Source organism: Acartia tonsa, chromosome 12 (assembly GCF_053477335.1).
Source record: "Acartia tonsa isolate MP-2025a chromosome 12, ASM5347733v1, whole genome shotgun sequence".
In the NCBI taxonomy this organism is placed as follows: domain Eukaryota; kingdom Metazoa; phylum Arthropoda; class Copepoda; order Calanoida; family Acartiidae; genus Acartia; species Acartia tonsa.
In genome coordinates this window covers 42,049,277-42,074,446 of record NC_137271.1, presented here as the reverse complement: position 1 = coordinate 42,074,446, position 25,170 = coordinate 42,049,277, and the positions used below count along the sequence as shown (strand labels likewise).

General features: G+C 31.9%; 3 protein-coding genes across 5 annotated transcripts in view; 1 reads left to right on the top strand and 2 right to left on the bottom strand.

The window, feature by feature from the left end:
- Window positions 1–18,535, bottom strand: part of LOC145334698 (monoglyceride lipase-like) — a 166,571-nt gene extending 148,036 nt beyond the window's left edge. Inside the window, exon 1 of the mRNA XM_080180275.1 lies at window positions 18,510–18,535. The gene's annotated coding sequence lies outside the window, so the exon portion shown is untranslated. The remainder of the gene's footprint in view (window positions 1–18,509) is intronic.
- Window positions 115–8,400, bottom strand: LOC145334697 (uncharacterized). Its single transcript, XM_080180274.1, has 7 exons — window positions 7,916–8,400; window positions 6,789–6,867; window positions 6,339–6,602; window positions 5,839–5,980; window positions 5,552–5,695; window positions 4,612–4,669; window positions 115–4,342 (listed from the first exon to the last, which is right to left on the bottom strand). The coding sequence occupies exons 2-6, from the start codon at window positions 6,854–6,856 to the stop codon at window positions 4,658–4,660; spliced, it is 630 nt and encodes a 209-aa protein (XP_080036400.1). The 5' UTR covers window positions 6,857–6,867; window positions 7,916–8,400; the 3' UTR covers window positions 115–4,342; window positions 4,612–4,657.
- Window positions 8,899–25,170, top strand: part of LOC145334694 (uncharacterized) — a 28,291-nt gene continuing 12,019 nt past the window's right edge. The window contains exons 1-17 of one of the 3 annotated variants that reach the window (XM_080180269.1): window positions 8,899–9,441; window positions 9,775–9,891; window positions 10,091–10,134; window positions 10,544–10,642; window positions 11,000–11,081; window positions 11,285–11,352; window positions 12,027–12,093; window positions 13,183–13,253; window positions 13,506–13,559; window positions 18,774–18,844; window positions 20,447–20,547; window positions 21,063–21,132; window positions 21,786–21,869; window positions 22,478–22,582; window positions 23,424–23,494; window positions 23,890–23,958; window positions 24,494–24,584. In XM_080180269.1, coding sequence (XP_080036395.1) covers window positions 9,420–9,441; window positions 9,775–9,891; window positions 10,091–10,134; window positions 10,544–10,642; window positions 11,000–11,081; window positions 11,285–11,352; window positions 12,027–12,093; window positions 13,183–13,253; window positions 13,506–13,559; window positions 18,774–18,844; window positions 20,447–20,547; window positions 21,063–21,132; window positions 21,786–21,869; window positions 22,478–22,582; window positions 23,424–23,494; window positions 23,890–23,958; window positions 24,494–24,584 — 1,286 coding nt within the window. In that variant the 5' untranslated portion in view covers window positions 8,899–9,419. Of the gene's footprint in view, window positions 9,454–9,774; window positions 9,892–10,090; window positions 10,135–10,543; window positions 10,643–10,999; window positions 11,082–11,284; window positions 11,353–12,026; window positions 12,094–13,182; window positions 13,254–13,505; window positions 13,560–18,773; window positions 18,845–20,300; window positions 20,402–20,446; window positions 20,548–21,062; window positions 21,133–21,785; window positions 21,870–22,477; window positions 22,583–23,423; window positions 23,495–23,889; window positions 23,959–24,493; window positions 24,585–25,170 lie in introns of all 3 variants that reach the window. The other 2 variants (XM_080180267.1, XM_080180268.1) reach the window with 2 other exon arrangements.

Below are 25,170 nucleotides of genomic sequence, written 5' to 3'. Positions count from 1 at the left end.
TTAGAATATAATCCCAAATTTGGTAAATTTGGTGGGTTCTAAAAAGAACCCGGGAGGGGGAAAGAAAAAAAGGAATTTTAATTTGCTAAGGAGAAAATAAAAAAGGAAAGGAAGTTTTATTTGAGGAGAAGGAAACTGCCAAAAGAGAAAAAAAGGAGAAATTAAAAGGAAAAGGAGATTTTTTAGTGGCAGTGTTAGAACATAATAATTATCTATATACAAACACACGATGACAAATTTTCACAAAACAGATGATAATTAGAATATGCTTTAAGGTGGTAAAAAATTACATTCACATTTATGATTATAGATTTACTGGGCCTCTTTTCATGAAAGCTGCTATTTTTTGCTTTCTTTTATTTCTTTTATCTTTTTTTCAAAAGAGCCCTTATTATATCTCTATAAAATCTTTAGATTCAATATAAGGATTTGTAGTTTTAAATTTTGATGTTTACTACATGTTATCCTTATTAAAAATCTAAAGTGACATAATCTGTACATTTATAATTTAATAAAAACTTTTTTTAATTGATCACAATAATTCATTGCTGTAGAATGACCGACAGAGCAATATTTTTTCTTTTGTTTTGAGGTTTTTTTTTGTTTGGAGCGAATACTATGTCAGTCTTTTTCTTGCACATTATTTAAATAATTTATACTGTTAATAAGTAAAATCTCGTAAGATAGGCAAGCCTCTGTGGTAGATAGGTATACCTATTTTATTTGATTCCAGCTAGTAATAGTAGCACATGATAGCGTGGTAGGTTGACAACATAATAATATTAATACACACCTCTTCAGGAGGTAAATCAAGCAAAATTAGCTTGATTTAACCACACCTAGCTTTATAATTCAGATTTTACTTAAACTTTGCATAAAAATTAAAAAGTAAGCATATAACATCCAAAACTATGGAGTTAATTGGTTGATTAACTGCATAAATAACTAGTTAAACACTTAACAATTTAATCTTTATGTTAAGTATAAATGATAAACCTATAATTAGTGAAAGCTAAGTGTGATTTAAGACAATAGAATAAGCTGGTTTAGACTGATTAAGGTACTGACATATGACATAGAGAAATTTAAAAACCATGGGTAAGCAACTCAAGTAAAATATTATGATAGCTAAAGTTCATTAAATTAGTTGCAATAAAAAAATCATTGGCCTATTGAATTAAACAAAAATTTTGAATATTAGACTCGAAAATTGTTACCTATGACAAGACAAATTAAAGGGGAGAGAAAGGAATGGAGAGGGGGTGTATGAAAGACAACATTTGATTATCTATCCAGTTAGGGCTAGGTCTAAATTGGTCAGGTGAGAATTTAAAAATTTAAAAAAAATCTTCAAAGTGCTATTAATTATTTTAAGGCCAAGATTCGAACTGGCCAATCAGGACTCGGCTACAGATAGATATCACAGCTAATTAATAATCATCGAGAGAAAACTTTGAAAACGGAACAAATATTTTGTTAACAACCAATTTATTTTTTGAGGTTCGGACCTTAATAGATAAGCTTTATTACTCTAAAGCTGAAATATTAATAAGTCCGTAATGGCTATGGTTGAACATAAAATATATACTCCGAAATCACAATGTGCTATGAAGTCTCAAAAATTACCAACTTCAAAATTAATGGTGCTTCAAAAATTGATAATTTTCGAGATTTCAAAGCAGAAATTTGACACATTTTAATTATTATCACACAAACATTTAATGATTCAAATATACATTCATACTTTATACAGGCCATATTTATCTAAAGCTATTTAGGATTTCAAATTTTCACAATAATACTGTAAGAATAAATCATTTACAAAAATCTCCCAAAGGTTGGCATAAAAAATCCCCGAATTTCTAAACTGATACCTCGAGAAAGATATGACCTGTATTTTTTATATCATACATACTAAGTTGATAGTTTTAAAAATGCAGTCTCCAATTAAGTCAGACTTTTATCCTTCTTTTTTTCATTGAAAATTGAGATCATAATGTTATAACTTTTCTTGATAACTTTTCATACCAAAAACTTCTTGTTTTAAGTATCTATTGATGATATTGATAATTTTTTTAATAGCTCTAACTTACATTGTTATATAAGCATATTTTATTATCTAAATGAAATATGCTTTTATAGCAATTTTTCTGTTACGCCACTACTGTAACGCTTCGTCACAATAACATGAATAAATAACATTAATACAAGACAATTTTATAAACATGTCAATTCTTTAATCTTTTCTCAGCATACCAATAACATTTTCCACCAAAATTGTACAAAATAAAAGATAATGTTTAATATTTTAATTAAGTGTAAAAATCTCAACTTCATTTTTTTGTTAAAGCTTTTTATACTTGTGAATTATATTACTGTAGTCTAAAAAATGCATTTTAACACTAATGATTTCTCTTTATATAAAGAGAAACATACAATATTAAACGTATTTTAAGAATAAAGATAATAATACTACTTCAAGTAAACAGCTAAATGTTGAGTTTTTTTTTTAAACATTAACATTATTTTGTACTTAAAAAGAAGGATTTTTATGATATATCATAAAACGTATCAATCTATAAGTCATGCTACTTCATTCATTCGCATACTAATAGTACAACAAAAAATCACATAAGTGTTGAATTAGCTCCACACTGACCGTTTATTGTTAAAACCTTTTTCTATCCAGGATAGATAAACAGCACAAACACTTAATAATTAAGTTTGTATGTCTGTCTGCGTAGCTGCAACGTGTAGCCAGTGTGCACCAAATTCAACGCCATCACATTTGGTATTACAAAAAATAAGAATATTATTCATATATATATCAGGAATATTAATTTTGTACTACTTAGGACTAAGTTGTGTGTTTTTGTAGGTCCTTGTTTTTCTTTTCGATAACTCATAACAAAATTGTTATTTACAAAAACAAACATGGGATAACTTAAAATAATAACAATATGTTATGAAACTACTGCGTGGTTCGAGACTCTGTGTAGAAAACAATTTTTGTGATTGGCTTGAAAATTGGTTTTAATTTTGCCAAATAAAAAAAGGTATTTTATCTATTGAAAGAAAGTTATTTTCTACATAAAAACTGAAGTCAAGATCAGTTAAGTGGTAATCATAATTTCACTTTAAATTTTCATGAGTGCCAAAAATTATTTTATTTAAAGAAATTTATGTTAAAAAAATTTGGAAGAATCTAAAGAAAAAAAATATTAAAAGCAATAAAAAAAATCCACTAACTTTATTCTTTAACATTCAGCGGCTGAAATCAGATAATTAACATTTTCAATGTGAGTTTCATGAAAGGTCATGCGACGAGATATTCTCACAAAAACCTTTCACATAAAAACTCAACAGCTTTTTTTCAGAAAGCCAAACATCATTCTTTAATTGAGAATCGGGATAACAGCCTGTTATAAAGTGTTATTATTTTGATAACCACGAGTTAATGATAATAAGTTGATTCAGAGGTTAGTTTCAAATCACAGCCAGCACAAGCGGTAAAAAAGTATGATCATCAGTACGTGTACTTGTACGCAAAAATGCACAAATGTATAATACAAATTATCAAATGCACATGTATATCTATACAAATACACTTAAAAATAACAGTACAGACTTTTAATTAGTTAGTAAACATTTTTTAGATATTTACAATTGAAAGTGTGTACGGCAATACACTTTTTTGGCTTGAGCTTTTCGGGGCAAAATAAAAATAAAAATAATCAACGAATTTCTTTGTGGAGAATAGGAAGAACAAAAACAAAAACACAGATAGAGGAAAATCGGCACATCTTTTTAAAAAATAATAGCTCATAATAGCAGTTTTTAGCAAAGTCAACAAAATTTTTAGCTTTGGAGAGCGTTGCTTATTTGGATCCGAGCTTGTCAATAATATTTACATATATTATATAAAATATATAATATATAATACATAATCTTGCAAATGACGGTTTAGGTCATGATATATTATATAGTATATACATATAAATTATTAAAATTCATCTGCTTTGCTTTCAAACAATAATATTTTCATATTAATTCAATCAGGTTATTTCCATTATTCATGTAGCATAGGTCCGTGCACATTCGGATTTATATTTCTCTTTTCAAATTTCTCAAAGACGAGGCATTTTTGGTAGATTTTTTTCAGTACAGAGACAGTAGGTAAAATTTTGCGGATTTTTTTTCCATTGCTGATGACATTGGTTTGTGAAAAATTAGGCGAAAATGTTTGCTTTCTTTTGAAAATGATTTTGAAATTTGATGCGTTAAATTTTTTGGAGCTCGAAAGGTAGGGTAAAAGTTTGTTTGGCTATTGAAGAAACGAAAACTGAAAAATAACAATAATTTAAATTATGAAAATTACTAAAACTCTTAGCAAAATACCCTCCCCCCTTCAATCTATGATTTATGAAAACAGCAAAACAAAAAGAAAAACAAAGTTTAAGACGAATAAAACATAACTATATAATCTTTGCCATAATTCTACCGGATAAACAAATTCCCTTATATATATTCAACTAAAGAAGTGAAATACAGGAAGTCATACAGTCAAATAAATTAGAAGAGTAGCTGCGCTACAATTGTTTAAGTACGTACCTGTTGCATCACAACAATGTCATCATAGTTCCCAAGCCAAGCATGACTAAGCCAAAACCTAAACCAAAGCAGTTGTCCAGTTAGATACTTAAATGGATAACGGTGAATTGGGAGATTTAGTACTATGAAATAAAAATCTTGTTTTATATATATATTGGGAATTATATAGGCATTTACAAAACTTATATAAAACTAGCGGCTGTGCCCCTAGCATCGATGGGCTAAATAAGGGTAGAAAAATAGCTTAAAACCATACCCAGACTTATTTATAAAAATAGAATAGCCCAAACCATCTCAGGGCCTATACAAAGCTTCGCTCTAAAAGAGAACCATATCGGTTCAGTGGTTAGCGAGATCCTTCGCTACAAACAAAATAGCTTATTACTTTATATTATAGTATATAACCCCTCCCTCCAACCATAATCCATTTAGGCACCTAACTGTATGAGTGTTAACACAAATCTAAGTGTAATGACCTCACAGCGATTTAGTTCAATAACTCTAATTTCAATTGTAATCAAACACAAGGAAATAAACCAACTTCTATAATACAAAGTAGCTTGATGTCTGTCTGTCCGTCCGTTCCTTAAGATCTCGTTAACCACTGGACCAATTGTATTCTACTCTTTAAAAAATATATACCTCCTGGACCTGTGGTGGTTTTAGGCTATTTTATTGAAGGAAACACCCCCCCCCCCACAAAAACAATCCCCCCCCCCCACATTTTTTTAGGCAGTTAATTTAAATGTAGTGGTCGCAGCATCAGAGGTACTTATTTTTTTAAAATTACCTTTTGGGACAAAGCCCCTAAAGGCTAGGGGCGAAACCGCTAGTAAATATATAAAATGAACTTATTGTCTTTATCTTTAAAGATTGGAGGAAATCTTTCAAAAAGTAAAGAAATTCTCAAAACCAAAACCATTAAAATAATTTAACATACCTTGAGAAGGCTTTTGAGATGTTGGCTGGGATCCGCAGACATTTGGACCATCTGGCGGCAGGTCTGACTGGGGGCGACGGCAGGTGGGGCAGACATTGAGATCCATTGAGTAGGGGGCAGGGGCAGAGCAGCAGCGATGGGGGCCTTCAGATATATGTAAATGGTTAGGAAAAATTGTGTATAATAGGATATTTTAAAATCCCATATTTTTTCCTTCAACGATTATAAAAAAAAATAACCTAATGTTCATTTTAATCCTTACTCATTTTGACTTAAGTATAACTTACTTGGTAACATGTAGAAGATGCGAAGCTTGCTGACAATTTTGGTGAGGGTGAGTTGGAGTGAGAGAATGATGGAGAAGTACGGGCAGAAGAGGGGGAGGTAGACATGCAACTTACAGAACTACTGTACGACCTATGCCTGTCCCTGTAAAAATATAAGTTAAAGTTTGTTGTAGCGTAGCTACTCTATAATTGCATTATCTTTGTCAGAACATTCTTGATTATATGCCCTTTAAACCTATGTCTATCTGAAGCTTGAGATCTCGCTGACAGATGCAGCATAGAGTCGAATAGTGGCAATGGTCACTAGTTTTACAAAACTGTATTTAGCTTTGATTACTTTACTAACTATGAACATATCAGTATTACCTATTGTTTTTGTATTTCTTAGTTTTATTATGTCTTGTGTTATCTTTCAAGTGTATTTTGCGGATTTTCCTTAATCCTCTTTGCTGATAAAATATATTTTGCTTATTTATTTTAAGAATATGACCAAATTTTACCTGCGGGGCTGCTCCTGGGAGGGAGAGATCCTGAGGGGGGCTGAGGAGGTAACTGGTTTGTTGTTGCGGGGGGCGGGGGAACTGACAGGGGTAGAATTGGAGTAAAATTTAGTTGGGGTATTGCGCTGCTTGTTCTGACTGTTGTTCTTTGGACTCATTCTGTTGGCTGCCTGGTTGTTGGCGGGGGCAGAATGCCGGGTCTTTGAAGAGAAATTTTGGCTTTTGATCTGGTTCTGGTGGTAGGGAGACTTTCCTCCACCCAACCTAACACAAATATAAAAAAAAATTAAATATACTTTTCATTAATATTGATTTAAATATTACCAATAATATTTTTGTGGTAACCATGAGAGATAAGAATGTACAGAATTGATGAGTGACACACAAATAAACGAACAGACATCTTAGTTATACAGAAGCTGAATTACAGAGAAAAAAATATTATCTCACCGTTGCTGAAGATTATTTGACTTTGAGGACCCTCCTAGCGGTGAAGTTCCAACCATTTTATTGCACATTGGAGAACACTCTGAACAGGGAGATTTATTAATGGTAGAAACACTAGTTAACAAATTTTAGGATATATTAATAACACTAAGTTCTTTGTAATAAATAGGCGTACAGAGATTCAAACCTTTGAATGCACGACTTTTGTCTGGAAGCCCTAGGCCTACCTGTGCATGTTACATATATATAAATATCTATTTTAGATAGATGATAATGTCACGCATCTGACAAAACACTGCAACATATGCTTTAGTTTATGATATATCTTTAGATGGGCCAGAATTTGAACTCATTTGGGTACCGTTCTCACATCTATCAGCCACGTTACCATGGCTTAAATAGTAAAAATATTGACGTCAAGTAGCCATAAGTGGTGAAAGCAAAATGCCAAACATTTTTTCACTACGCAAGGGTACAAAAACAAACATAGTTTTAGTTACTATGCGCCATTGATAAATAAAAAAAATTATCTTTAAATCAAATCTAAAGAAAACTAATTTTAAAGTCAAGCATAATATTTTACTTTGAACTAAATACTATAACAATGGAGGAAATATCAGATTTTCTAGGGGGAAATATTGACTTTCTTTTACAGCATTTATGTGTACTATATAACATACGTCAGAAATGACTCATAAGACAAACGGCCTCCAAATATTGTCCACAATGGGATAATTATTATTTCGCATAACATTTCTAAAAATATGATTCATAAATAATTTTATTAAAAACATTGCATCATAATAATATAAGTTAGAAATAACAAAATAAAATATATGTACTTAAAATACTTAGAATATTTACCTAACTGCGTAAATAATTTAGATTGTAAATAAACAAAGATCAAGTTTTAGTTGCTATGGCATTCATTTTGGAGACTTTTCTTGATTTTAAAGATAAAATGTGTATTTTATAGGGAAGGGAGGCCAAAAAAAGATTGAGGGAGGGAAGAAAAAAAGTTGCCTTTTAAATCTAAATTATGATAATCAATTTTTATACAAACCTATATTAAAAGGTCTTGAAAGTGTATTGAACTTTTCTGAATCAATCTATCTATCCCCTATACGTACCTTGTTGTGACAAAAAACAGGTTTAGGCCAAAAGCTTGAATGCTTTGTGTCTTGGAACCAATCAGCCACAAAAATTAAGAGAGAGGACTTTTTAACTGACTTAGACTTTGCTTTATTGATATCACACGTATTTTTTATAGATGAAAGGAGGTTATTTTCATATGTATTATATACAGAATATTTAATTAATATAACTTATATATATCACAGGTCCTCAAAATAATAATAATATAACCGTCTTTGTTTGTTTTCAGAGTGTGTGATGGCGTCGTAGCACCGTTCGAGTTCACGGACTCCTTTCATCTGAATGCAGGGTGGGCCAGGCAGAGATTGCTTGGAAGGACAGGATCGTCAGAAAACTTTAAATTTTTGGCCTAAAAAATAAATAAATAAAAAAAACTACAAATTATTTACTTGAGTGCATTTTTAGATTTAAAAACAAATTATTATTTTTCATTGTATTTTTAATCAAAATTACTTTCAAATTTCTGGCAACACTACAGCAAGGCTAGCCAAAATGGAACCATAACACAACTGCGTCATTGGACAAAAACTGTATCAACAATTTTTTTCCCACAATAACAAAGAAAACATTTAATAGAAAATAAAAAAAAAAATTTTTTTTTAATATTCATGAATTTTAAAATCATTTTTAGCTATTTTTTCCATTTCTTTGTGTAGAAAAGATTTTATTAATGAGTGTTCAAATGAAATAACTCTTATTTAGTGAAAATAAACATCCAAATGCTGGTGATTATGACTAAAAATGTTTAAAAACACCCTATTGACTTTACATAGCGATTATTTGTCCTAATAACATGTTGTTTGACTATTTTATCACAATTTTTTTGTTTAAAGGAAAAAAAGTGTAGAGAAAATATAAGAAAATTAATCGATTTGAAATGTCGTCGTCTTTATCAATTAGCGCAGTTGCCGCGTTCTAATACATCCATGTATAAACAACAACAACCTTTATCGTATGCTAGGATCTTTTGATTGATTACGCTTTCAACCTGTCACTTTGGGCACTGAAAATCGCCGTTTTGGGGCGAGAGTTGACGTTTTTATTTCCGATTTGGGGTTCGAATCCCGAATATGCATTGAAATGTCCCAGTTAAATGATTAAATGGGTAATTTTTGATTTTTAGCTAAGCTCTATTTCATGGACCCGGCTATTTTAGTCACCAAAAAAGTTTTATTTTTAAATTCCTTTAATTATAAATTTAATTTCAAATGTAATGTTAAAAATATGGAGAGAAAATAGTACTTTGTCTACTGTTACTTTTTTTTATCTGTCTTTATATAATATCTAGGCGACCTTGTCAATTTTATATAAGAATATTTTTAAAGTTTAGAGTAAATTTCCCCTAAAGTTTCTGGTCGAGTATATATTATAGATCCTAACGCTATTCTCATAAAATATTGCTCATGAGTATAATTGTATATGATGTATTGACGACAATTTCAGATTTTTTCATGTATTTGTGAATAGAAAAAATTTAAAATGAACGAGGGACAGACTACAGGTATGAGAATAAGTAAGTCAAAAGCCAACATTTTTTGTACAAATTAAGAAAAAAACAGGGCCGGATATAACTTTATAAGGGTTGGAAAATATAAGTTAAAATAATCCTCTCCCAAATCTAGGAATTAAATCAGTGTGATGCCAATGAAGGGATTACTTTTCATAAAATTGCATTTCCATGTTTCCCTAAAACTAAAGGTAATCATGTTGGCTTTCTTGAGGTTTTGTTTTTAACTTATTTACTATAAATGTAATATAACCCAGTTTTTAGAAATATCCACCTTTTTTCAATTTCTCCAGCCTCTTTTACAATTTTTAAATCTTATTTGTTTAGATCTGCCTTATCAAGTGACAAACTTGGACCCTCGTGACATGTATGTCTCCAGGGAAACTCAAACCCAGACCCCGCATCCAAACATGCCCCCACACCCGCACACACACCCTGAACCTGGTAGGTGTAAAATAATCAACACATGAAAATTGAAATTATTTATGAATTTGTTTATTACATAAAAGAGGTTAAAATGGGGTGCCAAATCCTCTTACTTTGTGTATTTTGTGTTTTAATTTTGAGTGTTATCGAGTTATCTTAACTAAATAGGTAACTAATAAAAGATTTTTACAGAAATTTTTGAATTGTCTTTTTTTAGAACGTTATGACAACAAAAGCAGAAGAGAACATTCAGACGATGAGGTAAGATAAACTAATTTGCTTTCTTTTTAACTTAATAAATGATTAATATGCATGAATTATCAATAGGTATTCTTTATTTGTATGCAATGTATGCTCTGGGTAGGAAATTGGGTAATAAACCGACCTTGAATTATATATTTGATGTCACGACGTTAACCATTGATATTCCTTAACAATGTTTGGTTGTTTTCCATGCTATTCAGGTATTAGGAAATGTGATTCAGACAAAAAATTCTAAGGGAATATATTCCCAAAACCATCTTTCCTTATTTCTCACCTTCTTACTCACATCCTATCAGCTCCATCAAAAAACAAGCTTTACGCCAACAAAATATCTTATTTTCGGTAATTTCAAATGGAATTAATTGGCTAAATCACAGCCCCTGATCCTGTACAATACACATTTCAGGATGATGATAATGAGGAGACAAATGAGGACGGAGATGATGAAGATTTTGATGAGAGTGGGGAAGGAGAAGGTCAGGATGAGGACGTGAGAATGCTCCAGGTATCAAGAAACACCCAAAAACAAATTTATTTTATACGTGAAAAGCACAGACTAGATCTTTTTCCCAGTTCGGACATCTTTAACACATTTCTTACAACTAATGCATCAAACTATTTTGACATCTTTGTGGATGGCTGAGTCTTCAATTTCATTAACTAATCCCGCAACTTTAAATAAATGATCTATTATTAATGTGTTAAACTAATGAAATAAAACCTCCAACCCATCAATTGGAAATAGTTTTAATGTGTGTAGAATTGAGTTTGTCTGATTATAGGCTTTATTTTTGAATAAAGGGGTGATGTTGACTTAAATATAAAGTACTTTCAATATAATTGTTGCCTAATTTATTTTTAGGTGAATGATATAAAAGTTGAAGATTGTAATAGTCTGCCTTACCAAATAGTAATTGCACAAGCACAGCTAGATAAGCTAACAGGTAGAATCGATAATTACAATTGTAAATTATGATAAAATAGTTTATTATCTCATTGGAAATTGTATTTAATTTAAACATAAAGAGTTGGTTTAGGCATTTTCTTTTAAGTTAAGTCATAATGAGTATAGAGTCTATTTTTGTGTGTTAAGTCGATTATGTAGCTTTATGAATTCCCGTTTTAAATTATGTTTTAATAATTGTAGCTCAACAACAAAAGGCAATAGCTCAAGCACAATTACAACAGATTACTGGCCAAAATCCTCAGAAAAAGGTGAGACTATTTTATTTTAAATGTTGTTGTTGTAGCCATGATTCTCTGAAGTTAGGACTCAGATGCACACGGAGACTGGAAGTGAGAATCCTTTGGCCAATCTTAGATTGGTAAGCTTCGCGAACAGCTGATTGTATTCTGTGTTACATTACAAGCTGACCGGCAATTCTCGTGTAAGCTACTCAATTATTACATCACCCTGGCCTTGAGTGTTGGCAGGTGTTCCATATTAAGCCACCCTAATCAATGGCACTCTCATACGAGGAGCATGGATGAGGGAAAGCATGGTTAGAGCTGCTGGATTTGTAGAATCCTAACTTCCTACAAATCTCCCCCCTTACAACCCTAGGGCATCTTAGGGAAGGTTGCGTGATCATAATCTGACAAATTGCGACAGTTAACCAAGTGCAAAGTCTATGTGGGGACTTGAACTAGGTTTCTCCCAACCACAGCGTAGTGCGCTAACCACTACACTATGGGACACCCCCTATTTTATTTTAAATGTAGCGCAGCTACCTCATTGTTTGACCTCTGTTAAACTGTAAAGTAAATCAAAGATTATCGAGTGATCTTTCGTTCCTTTCGTTTTGTTTGTTGACAAAATATCTCCATACCTAATTATTTGACTTGATTTTACAATCATAGCAAAGTTAAAAATTATATATCTACTTCAGCCGCGCAATACTGGTCCAAGAGTTCCCCGACCCAAAGGTTTTCCATGCAACGAGTGCGACTATGCAGGTAAAATATACAAGAGGGGCTGGGGGGGAGTTTTAACGCATTTGTGTAAACCGTGTGTATAGGCTTTATCTTTGGACTGAGAGGATAGGTTATTAGGGATAAAATGATTCTTATATGAAAAATTTTCCCAAGTTTTAAGATATTTTGGGTAGGCCTCCAGGGTTCAGGAGGTAAAGGCCTCCAGGTGGTCTCTGGACAAGTAAAAATTAAAAAAAAAAAATTCGATGAGTTACAGTTCAACTTAAAATACAAAATATGCATCTTTTACCTTCAAATATGTAAATTTCTCGAGGCTGATTGCGTAAGTCTTGAGCATGTAGTTATCCACTTCTGGCTTGCTAAACCTATCATAGCTTCACGGCCATTGTCGGTTGGTTATCCAGGGTGTGCGCCAGGCTTGGAGGTGATGGTCCGATTTTACACCCCAAAAATATGTAAATTAGATTTAAAGAGATGCATATTTTGTTATAAAGTTGACCCCTAACTCTTCAAAAAACATTTTTTTTAAATTTTTCCTGTCCAGAGACCACCTGAAGACCTGGAGCTCCTGAACCTGGAGGCCTACAGCTCCTAATCCTGGAGGCCTGCAGCTCCTAAACCTGGAGGCCTTTCCGAAAAATCTTAAAACTTGGGAAAATTCATCATATAAGAAAGATTTTATCCCTAATAACCTATCATCTTAGTCCAAAGATAAAGCCAACACACATGGTTTACGCAAATGTGTCAAAACTTCCCCCACCCCCTCATATCTTTAAAGCTTCGCTTACCTCACTCTATTTGAAATTTAATTTGTCCGTATCCTGAAATCAGTCTATAAAATCATTTGATTTAAAATAAATTATCCAATATTTCTCCAATTTTTAAAAGAAATGTGAATTTATTTGATTCAGGAAACTCATATGGTCGTTTTTTTTTTGCAAATACTAATAAATAGACAGAAAATAGATAAAAGTTCAATATAGCTTCAAAAATTAATTTAGAAGGCGAAATAACAATGTTTTTAAACTTTGCTAAGATATAGTTAAATTTCTTTCGCCATTGCAAGCTACCACATTCTAATTCTTAGTAATCAACTGATAATAATTTCAGCTACCACCAATTCTTACCTACAGAAGCACAAGAAAGTGAGACACGAAGGAGTCAGATTTCCCTACACACCGGTAAGCTTTAAAGTTAAGGATGTAGGAACAAAAAAATTCATTTGATTTGAATATCTTTCATATGTGTCAACGAATAAATTTAAGGCTCAAAGGATGTCATGTTTGTCATGTTTGTCATGTTCTGATCTACTAAAATGTTGAAGTCTTGTTTAGAAAAATTTAAATGATAATTTGTTTTTATCGACCTATATCTTACATATATTTCGTTTTTACTTTTATTTGAAGAATTAATGTTAAATCTATTTTTTTCAGGCAAATAATTACGCGACGGTAACTTTTGATGCTCAGGGAAACATTATTCAGGAAGTTGTATTTACTCCTTTTATTTAAAAAAAACCAATAAAATGTATTTGCAATATTTTTCAAAATTTGCTTGAATACAGAATGTTTTTTATTCCACTATTATTTGTATTTTAGGATTTTTTTTACAAATAGAAATGCTTTGACTAAAACATTGCGTTTAATTAGCAATAAAAACTTTTTAAAAATCAAACCATAAAGGGTTAAATTATCATGTAAAAATGTACTGACATTTTTAGGACTTGCTTATGGAAATTCTTCGCTCATAATATTGTACCTTATTGTAATAGGAATCAGTACTCCAAAAATAAGATCAATCAGATGATTATATCAAATAAAAAACTGTTGATTTGATTTTTTTGATTTGATTGTTATAATTCCATGCGGACCAAGAGGTCCATTAAAGGAATATCATATTGTCTCAGGAATCAAGTGTCTATTAACAAAATTTTTAACTTTTCAAAGCGTCATTTTCACTGGATTCAAGCATCAATTGTAAGTGTTTTTAGTTTTTCTTTAAATTGTTTAACATTTTCACACATTTTCACTTCTGTTGGTAGAGAGTTCCAAAAGTTGATTATTCTGTTAGAGAAAAAGTTTTTTCTCAGTTCTGTTCTTGATTTTTGTGTTTTAAGATTGTATTGACAGGAAGATAAACGGGTAACTCTGTTATTTTGATCAACTAGATGAAACCATGTATTTTTATCAACGTCGGAAAATCCTCTAATGATCTTAAATGCAAGGGTGAGATCTGCCTTTATTCGTCTGACTCTCAATGTTTCTAGGTTAAGCTTTTTAAGCTTTTCTTCATAGGTTAATCCTTCTAATCCCTGGACGAGGTTGACAGCCTTTTTTTGCACATTTTCAAGTTTGTCAATATCAGCTAAATTAGATGGATTCCAGGCAGGTGAGGCATACTCTAAGTGGCAACGAACATATTGTTTATAAATGTTAACAAATGTTTTATGGTCTCTGTATAAAAATGATTTCTGTACCTGATACAGTGCATGTATACCTCTGTTGGCAGCTAGTTTACACTGTTCGCTGGGCTTCAAGTCTGGAGAAATGTAAACACCTAGGTCTTGTTCTAAACATGTTTCCTTGAGAGATGTGTCAGACATTTTGTAACTAAATTTTGGATTATTATTCCCACAATGGATTACAGAGCACTTTTCAACATTAAATGACATACCCCATTTTTTGGACCAGCAAAGGAGGTTGTCTAGGCAGAGTTGGAGGTCTTCGGCGTCTTTTAGGTCTAGTATTTTGGTACAAACTTTGGTATCATCAGCGAATTTGTTAACTAGTTGTCTGTTAATACAAAAATCAATGTCATTGATGAATATAATAAAGGCAACTGGTCCTAGAACTGACCCTTGAGGGACTCCAGATAAAACTGCTATCCAATCTGAAAATTGTCCATTAATCACTGTTCTTTGTTTTCTGTCTGTTAACCAGTCCCCAATCCATTTTAATAAACAACCTTCTATTCCATGAGCTTTCAGTTTGATGAGGAGTTTGTTTATGGGTACTTTATCGAATGCCTTTGAAAAATCAAGGTAGATAGCATCAACACTGTTTCCTTCATCTACAGTTTTTGAAACATATTCAAAAAATTCTAAAAGGTTTGTTACAGTTGACTTGTTCCTGATAAAACCATATTGTGTTGATTTCAAAAGAAGGTTCGTTAAAAGATGATCCACAATATTATCTTTAATAATAGCCTCGAGAATTTTGCATGGGATGGATGTCAGTGATATTGGTCTGTAATTCTCAACATTACCTTTAGAGCCTTTTTTGTGGATTGGGGTGACATTTGCTAGCTTCCAGTCGCTAGGAACTTTGCCTGTTCTTATAGAATTATCATAGATTATCGCCAATCCTAAAGATAAGCTATTAACATGGCTTTGAAGTAGTTTGACAGAGATACCATCAGGACCAGGGGAAGAATTAACTTTCAGCTTTTTTATCTTTTCAATAATTTTGCTTTGTGTTATAACAACAGTTTCAAGTTTGATATTGCTAGAGATATGACAGTTTGGGGCTGGTTCATTTGTTTCTTTTGTAAAAACTGTTCCAAAATATTGATTAAGGAGGTTGGCCATTTCTTTGTTATCAGTGATTGTTTCTCCATTTTTCTTAATGGGACCGACTGGAAATTTGATTTTAGTTTTGCTTCTTATATAGGCATGAAATTTTTTGACATTTGAACCATTAGCAGAGAGTTTTTTTTCATAATTCTTTTTTGCTTTTCTAACTGCATTTTTGCACTTTTTTTCGGCTAATCTTAGTCTGTTTACATTATCTTCAGATCTATTAGTTTTGACAAGTTTAAAAAGTCTTTTTTTGTAATTTATAAGATTCTTAACCTTTTTGTCCATCCAAACACAGTTATTTTGTCTGCTTCTTTTTTTCTTGGGCACATACTTGTCAACTCCTTCGTTGATTATTTGTTTAAAACACAGCCATTGGGATTCTACATCTTTTCCAGAAAGACAATTGTTCCAATTAACATTATCAAAATGCTTCTGGAGACCTTCAGTATCACAGTTCTGCCAGTCTGGAAACAAGGTTTCATTTTCAGATACTTTTGCTTTGTATAACATTTCTACCTCAATTATACAATGATCACTGTTGCCTAGATTGCCCAGACTTTCCACCGAGATAATGTTTTCAGGGTCATTAGTAAGAAGAAGATCTAAAGTGTTACCTTTAACATGTGTTGGGAAATCGATCATTTGTTCCAGTCCTTTGTTGGCAAAGGTTTCAAAAAAAGGTGAGGATTTTCTGTCGCAGGTTCCATTCGTCCAGTTGATGCCAGGTAGGTTGAAATCTCCAATCAGAGTTGAGTTATCAGACACATCATTTATCAATTCTAAAAGCAGCTCATTATTGGTTTCTTTGGAATTTGGAGATCTATATATAACTGTAAAGGTATGATTTTTATCACTTGAACTCTCCTTAGATAAAACTTTAAATTGACAAAATTGAATAAAATTTTTGTTAACTGGAACAGGTTCTATTACAATGCCAGGTTTGGAGTAAACAAGAATACCTCCTCCAATACCATTTACTGTGTCCTTTCTGTCAATACGAAGTTCCTGTTCTAAATTGTAGCCAGTAATATTAAGGGTAGAATTATTGATTGTTTCATTGAGCCATGTTTCACATATAAAAACAAGATCAGGGTCACGTTCACTTAATAAAAGTTCAAGATCACATAGTTTAGATATTAGACTTCTTGCGTTAAGATAAATATATTTTAATGTTTCTAATTCTTCTTTTTTACATGGTCCTGGGGGCTTTGAGACTCTGTCCTGTCCCTTTTCCGAAGGTTTGGTGTGGTTTGATCCTCGTCCAGGTTGAGGGTTTGGATTTGGGAGACAGGGGGGAAGTCCTCCTCGTCCACCTCCTCCTCCTCGCTGGTCTCCTCCTCTCCGTTCATTGGTAGTATCACTGAGCTGTTCATGAATCCTTGTGTGGTGGTGGTTTGTTCTGTATCTTGGCGGGGAATTTCTCTCTGACTGGCTATCTGTCCTCCCCTCCCCCTGCCTCGTCCACGTCCTCTTCCCCGACCTCTTCCTCTGCCCCTTGGCCCTAGGGGTGGAGCAACATTTTCTGGCTTCTGTTTCCGTGATTTTATTAGCGTTTTTTCGCCTTTCATGCCCACCAGCCTCCATTCCCAGTTTAAACTTTCCTCCATTTCCATGTTTTCATTCAATTCCATGGCCTTTTCTCTAAGTTTTTTTTCTTCATCTCTTTGTAAAGGTGTGAGATCAGGTATGATACTGACGTTGGATTCCATTTCAGCTAGTTTGTAAGCATTTGAGAGAACTTTGTTTCTTCTATCTGTGCTTCGAAAACCAACTAAAAGTGGTCTAGTGCTCATATCTTCACTATTGTTGCTTTTTAGTCTGAAGACAAACTTGATATCATTACTGGTACATGGACATTGAATTGATTTAAAAAGTTGAATTGCTTGTACAATGTCCCATTCCTTTTTTTCAAAACCAGTGTCAAGGGTATTTGGTGGTTCTTCAAACTGGTGTAGGATTACATTATATTCTTTCTTTTTCCTCTCCTTTAACTCCTCACTGAACTTTGCTACGCTGTTATTAACAATCACGTCCTTGTCAATATTCTCAACTTTTTTATTTAAGCTTGTAATACTGTTTTTGTTATCAGCAATAGCATTTGTATTTTTAGTTATCCTCTCGTCCAGTAGTTGTTGATTGCGGTTTAGTGCTTGTATCTGTTTTTGAAGTTTCATTGATAAAGTGCGACAACATTCACAGGTCCATGTCATGCCAGGCTGTTCAGCTAATGCCTTTAGGTGTTGCACACTAACTTTAACACATTTTGGATGTGCCCAGAGTTCGCAAAAATTACATTGGACTCCTCCCGTCTTTCTGGCAACAGTTTCATTGCACACTAGGCAGGGATCTTTTACTTTTTCCGCTGCCATCCTAATACAAGTTAAAGTACTCTTTTTTTCCCCTAAGACGAAGGTTTACTAAAAACCTTATAAGGGTGGCCCTGCAAAGGTGTCCTTGAAAAATTGAGTACAACAAAATCACATTTAATTTCAAATCACAATATAAGAAACACTAAAGCATCCTTTTTTTTGTTTTTATTTTTTTTTTGTTTTTTTATGGTTTTTTTTAGTTTTTTTTGTTTTTTTTTTGTTTTTTTTGTTTTTCTTTTGTTTTTTTTTGTTTTTTTTTGTTTGTTTTTTTGTTGTTTTTTTTGTTGTTTTTTTTTGGGTTTTTTTTTAGGTTTTTTCTTTTTCTTTTCTTTTCCTTTTCTTTTTTTTATCTTTTTTTTTATGGATGCACAAACATATACAAAATAATCTCAAAGCTATTTAGGTATCAATACAAAGTATAAAAAGAAAATTCAATTTAAAAATGTTGGTTATCAAATATTTGTTATCAAGTTTTAAAGGTTATCAGTCTTTTAGTGAAGTGAATCAAGCAAGTATAACTTGGTTGTTAAAAATCAACTCGTTTAAAATAGACGCACGGACTTTCTGGTAACGATTATAGAGTTGCTACGCTTTCTAAATCGTACCTAACTACTACAGGAATCATCATGCAAAGTTTGAAATCGATAGGACAATTCTAACGAAAAAAGCTATCCGTTACGGACGGACGGACCATCCCTAATTATAGAAAAGCTTCGCTTTTTAAAAAAGGAGAAAATAACACTGATACTGCCTAGCCCAAGAAACTGAGACAGTGTGATCAATGTAATTTTGTTGCAGTCAAAGCCTCAAGCATGAAACATCATAGGTAAACAATCTTCTTTATTAGATGTCCTAGGTTCCTAAAAAAAATTAATTCTGCAAATCTTTTCTTAGAGTAGCTGAATCACCAAAATGAATTTTGTAGAAAAAAACTTCCATACCTATTAGATTTAAAATTTTCATAAATTGTAAACTGTATAATAATAGCATAATAGGTATATCTGTCATAAATTTGGATTTGTAGAATTCTGCTGTTTTTTTTAAGAACCCACCTCAGGACTATAGGGAAAGTTTATGCATGATAAATAAATCTTTCTCAATTAATTTTTAAGTACTCAAGAATTTTTTGAGGATTAATATTTCATCTGGGTAAAAATTTTTTGAGGATTAATATTTTATCTGGGTAAAAAAACTATTTTGCTTAAATATAAAATGAATTGCTGTTATGGGTTTCTCAAAAAGATAAAATAATAGTATTGGGAAGAATTTTGTTCTTTTTGAATTCCGGAAAAGCTTGATTTATCTCCCATAGATGTATCTCTGTCAATGACTATTTAATTTTATTATCATTAGATAACTTTAAACGTGCCTAAGATAATTACGACAAATTGTAATTAGTTTGTATTAATGGTTGTTTTAGGTATTAATTTGTTTTGTTCATTTTAGATATTTTATTAGATATCGGTGAAAACTATCATTTTGTTGTTGCATTAATTAAGATCTTATAAAAGGCTTTGGTATGAAATTGGATAATAACGTCAAAGAAATTGTTATTTTTATTGTTGGTGTAGTAGCCCTGATTACCTGAAGTTAATATTTTTGTATGAACGAAGTTTCTACTTATGATTGGAAAATAATTGAATTCTATACTTATTTTGTTTTATTACTCTGTTTTTTTCCCTAATTACTTTTCTTAATTCTTCTGTCATTTCTATCTATTTCTGTGTTAGCTATTTTGTTATTATTATAGGAAAGTGTAGGAATTATCTCTCTATTTTAATCATATTAGTGGCTGTGCCCCTAGCATCTAGGGGAGATTGTATAACCCTATCCCAAAACTTAAATGTAAAAAGAAACTTTCAATGAAAATCATTCGTCTTGTTTTTTCTTTCCTTTTCTTTTGATATATCCATGGACCATGTTATAAAGGTTTTTTTTTATGATTCTGTATTTACATCTTTTTTTAAAAATTGGCTAAAGTTTGGGATATTGCATTAAAGAACAACAATTTTGCCGCATTACTTTTCATATAATATTTATTTATCTCCCTTAACTGAAGCATATTTTGTTTATTGATTACTTCGTAGAATTCTTTAAAAAAAGATCCTACATTTTTCTTGCATTAATACCTAACAATTTTTAAGTGGCAAAATATTTTTTTCTTCTTCTCATTTTCCTATCCTTATTTTAACATGACACCTATTATATCTGTTAAATTTTAGATTTAGTCTTGCAATCTTCTTTCTATCCTCTTCTCTAGCTATCCTCTATCTATCTCTTAGGCGTGTAAAGCACGAGGGGAAAGTCTTTCCTTGTGACGTTTGTGAGTATCTGGGTTCAACATCAAGCAATCTTACTAAGCATAAGATGTCTAAACACGAAGGTAATGTCTCTAGATCTTGATCTGTAGTATTATATCTGTGATTAGGCGAGTAAAGCACGAGGGGAAGGTTTATCCATGCGACCAATGTGAATATAATGGGTCAACAACGAACAATCTTAAATTACATAAGATGTCAAAGCATGAAGGTAAAAACATTTCAATAATATAAATTTACATTTTGTTGCAAGGTTTCAAACCTTCAACGTCTAGGTACCAGGGTTGGCGGTTGGGGTTGGGGATACAAAATCTCAAAAAAGAGGTTATTCTAAGATTAGGGAGGGTTTTAATTTTTTCAGAGGTTTCAAACGTTTTTTTTTGGAGGTTTTTTTTTAGGTTTAAATTTGGTATGGGTGAGAAGTGAAATCAAATATATTTCAAAAAAATTTGGGGTTGCCCCTTGTGTCCCTCGAGTCAAAAGATGATTCATGATTGGCCTCTGAAAAGTTTTCGTGTACTAACCTTTCCACCTAAAATTTTATCTATTTATTAAGTAATTTTGTTCATCATTAATGTAGATATGTTGTACGTCATTGCCTTATCCAATAAGATCTCTGAAGGTGCAGCTACACAAAATTATTTTTAAACTTTACACTTTTGCAGTTATCTAGCTATTCGACATCTATATGTTAATATATGAATCCAATATAATTATTTATTTTAGGAGTGAGATATCCCTGCAACGAATGCGATTATGCTTCCACTTTACCATCAGATCTAGTCAAGCATGTCAGGTGGGTGACATTTAAGTTAATAAACAAGGATGACCATAAACACCAAAGATATGGGGAAAATTAAAAAAATATAATAATAGCCATAAACCTGCTAAAATGTTTTATAATTAATTATGCTCCTTAAATGTTGTCAAAAAGTTTCAGACTTCTATCTTTTATAGGAGCCGAGAAAATCACGTTTCCTCCAAAACGTTTCAGACATACAGACAGACGGACATTTCAAATTTGAGAGTAGCTTCGCTACTAAAAATACAGGGAGAAAGGGGGGGACATATTAGACTGTCAATTTCACTGGTTCCCAAAGTTTTATTAACATTCTATAATTAACGATGCGGCTGTGGGTTTTGGGGGATAATACAGCTTATTTTAAGCTTAATAAAAGTCGTTCAATCAAAGAATCGATTGTCGGACAGCTGTTATTGTACATACTCTTTTATTTGTAGCTTACATTAAAACTGTAAATTCCACTGGTACCCAAAGTTTTATAAGCATCTTTTCGTGGTTTGTTTAATATTATTAAGTATCCAAACTTTTCAACCAATATGTTTAATCTGCTATGGGTAAGGGGTAATTTTGTTCATAATTATCGGAGATGTGTATCAATTTATCGTCCATTGTTTTAACATATCTGAATAATATTTTTTCTCTCGTAGGAACAAGCATGACGGTATTAGACATGCGTGCAGCCACTGTACATTTGAGGCCACCACTATGTCCAGTCTCAGACAACATGTTAGGTAAGCAGCATGCTGCATAGCTCGACTACTTTGCATACTTAGAGTATTTTGTTCTTGTTAGATTTTTAAAAAGTTTGACTCCATCTAACTAAAATACTTTTACTACCTACTTATATACTATACATATTTGTTTTCTATTTCTCCGATTGAATGTCTGTCTATCACAATGGTGGTTGTCTTTTAGTGAGTGCAACCATCTCGTAATCAGTGCGCAAGTGACACTTAGAATACGAATTTCGATATGAAACTTGGCATGAGTAATCCTTGATAGGTCTTTTTTCCCTAAATCGAATAAAAAGTTGAAAAAAAACACCCCCCTCCCCCTTATTACATCTCATTTATCCAATCTGTCTATCCAGGTATAAACACGAGGGTTTCAGATTTCTGTGTGACAGATGTGATTATGCCACAACTAGTAATAATTATCTATCTATCTATCCAGGTATAAACACGAGGGTTTCAGATTTCTGTGTGACAGATGTGATTATGCCACAACTAGTAATAATTATCTATCTATCTATCCAGGTATAAACACGAGGGTTTCAGATTTCTGTGTGACAGATGTGATTATGCCACAACTAGTAATAATTATCTATCTATCTATCCAGGTATAAACACGAGGGTGTCAGATTTCTCTGTGACAGATGTGATTATGCCGCGACAACATCCAGTAATCTCACCAAACATAAATTATCTTCGAATTGTTTATTAAGGTAAGTTCTTTTTATGTAAAATATTCAATCTTTGATATTTGAGAATATACATCAATTTATTTTCCATAGTCTTATCCCTTTAGATCCCTTGCTATTCTAGATAATTTGTTTCCTCCAGTTATAATGATAAACAAATTGTGTTTGTTTGTCCACTAGAATTCTTTAAACTAATGTTAAACATAATAAAACTCTTTAAAAGAGGACTATCCACGAACAAGAGCACGTGATTCTAAGTACCTTCCAGCATTGATCCTAAGTATTTTCTTTCAGAATATAATAGGTCACAACTAATAATTAATATATTGACGAGAAAATTTATGTTTCACCACTTCAAGTTGAAGAAAAGTAAAAAAATGTTCAGGTTTTTTAGTCAAAATTCTATCAAACATTTTGTTGAGTTCGGGGTGTCTTTAATTGTCCATGTTGTCAAATGATAAAAATAAAAAAAAAGTTAAAAGCACATTTACTATATATCATATGTATGTTTAAATTAATGCTAATATGGATTAATTTACAATCTATATAACACGAGTATTCGCATATGTATCATCAAATTTTTATTTTATTAAAAGAATTAGCTTCATAAAAGTTTTCAAAATCAATTAAAATACCTACCTAAAAAAAATATGGTGAAACATAAATTTTCTCGTCAACACATTAATGATATATGGTGACCAATTATATTCTGAAAGAAAATACTTAGGATCAATGCTGCAAGGTACTTAGAATCATATGCTCTCGTTCGTGGATAGTCCTCTTTCGTCATGTTTGGATTCCAAAATGTATTAAATTACATATTTATATTTTCTGTTGATTTTTAATTTCTCCTTTTATTTGTTAGAAGGGCAGAAAAAGACGGATCACCAAACAATAAAACCAACAATAAACCCACAGCTGTCGTTGTGACACCAGGAATAATATTTGATATTGAAACCTTTCTGGACCGACCACATTTTTGGTTAAAAGTGTTCACATTTCAGTAAGAAAGGGCAGTTTTGTCTTTTCAACGTCAGCTGTAATAAACATTTGTATTCTTTGCATGTGAAAATTAAATATTTTTGATCCAAAAATTTTGTTGCTTCTGTTATGGAATTGAAAATCATGCCACTAATCTTAGGAATTTTTTTCAATTTTGAAATTTTTTATAATCCTATGATATACCTAACGTATTAAGGTCTGAAGCTAAAGATTTCTGAAATTTCGGATCCGAATTAGTCGTAGTTTTCAGTAAGGCTTGATAAATGTATTGGGGCTGTTTAAGGAATTTTCGATAAATGTCAAGTAATAAAAATATTATTTGGCTACAGATACAAAATCCTTTCTGTTTCCAATTACATCTCTCCAACACGATGATTCTTCCAGCATTGGTATGCAAGGTATCATTATTCAATCTAATTTTTAATGCTAAGCTAGCTCTTTTCGTTAATTTAAGCTGTTTTTTCTTCCTATCGATTTCAAACTTTGCATGATGATTTCTTTAACAATTAAGTACGATTTAGAAGCATAGCAACTCTATAATCGTTCCTAGAAAGTTCGTACGTCCATTTAAAACATGCTGATAATGATTCCTATTACAAGTTAAAATTAAGTCCTAAAATGTAAGTATGTTCTAAAACAGAATCTATTTAAATAGTTTTTGTTTAGACTTATGCATTAATATTCTGCTTATTCAATTCTGGCACTCTTCAATTGTTAATGTTCGTTTGTCCTACCGTTTTAGGGTTTCGCTATTATGGATGTTGTCATCCCAGTACCCAAAATAACCTAATCCAATATAACCTAATGTAATAATGAAACAAAGAAAACTTTTCTTATTTTCTTTTTATTTTAAATCTTCTGTGCTTTATAAGGTACCTAGAGGTAAATTGTCTGAATATTTATCTATATATCTACGAATTTATTTTTGTGTAGATGGAAAGGTACCAGATGGACGTGCAAGTAATGAAAGTCACCACCCCGAGAATGGGATTAATAAAGATGCTCAGCCACACGACGCCAGGAAAGCAATGGATATTTTATTCTTATTTTTTTATGGAAAATAAATGCATCAACATAGTAAACGATTCGCCAGGGGTGGGGGGGGGGGGGGATGAACCCCGGTAGACTGAAAAAAATATCTAGTTTTAGGGGGGGGGGGGGGGTGTCAAATTGTTGATAAACTCATTACACCTACCTTCAGTACGCATGGTATTGCTTATAACATGTAGGTATTTTCTACTAAGAAAGTTAAATTTGTTTGTAGAACAAAAAAACATAGATATACCTACAGATAAATAATAGTTATTTCTCGCATCGTATTATAAATAGCTTTCGGCGGATATAAAATGAACAATTGAAAGATTAAAGCCAGTTTTTTATCCCGTGCATTCGGCATCTCGGGGCTAAAAAAACTGGTTTTAATCCTATAATTGTGTATTTTTATATTCGTAGAAAACTGGAAATAATTCACGATGCTAGACTTAATTTTTTACCGAATATTTATCGGTTTCGAAGCGAGATAGGGGAAATATCTTTCAAAAAACTGTACCTAGTGTAGGTTACAAAATTATTAGTATTAGTTGTCGCATATCTATAAAGTGTTACCAAAA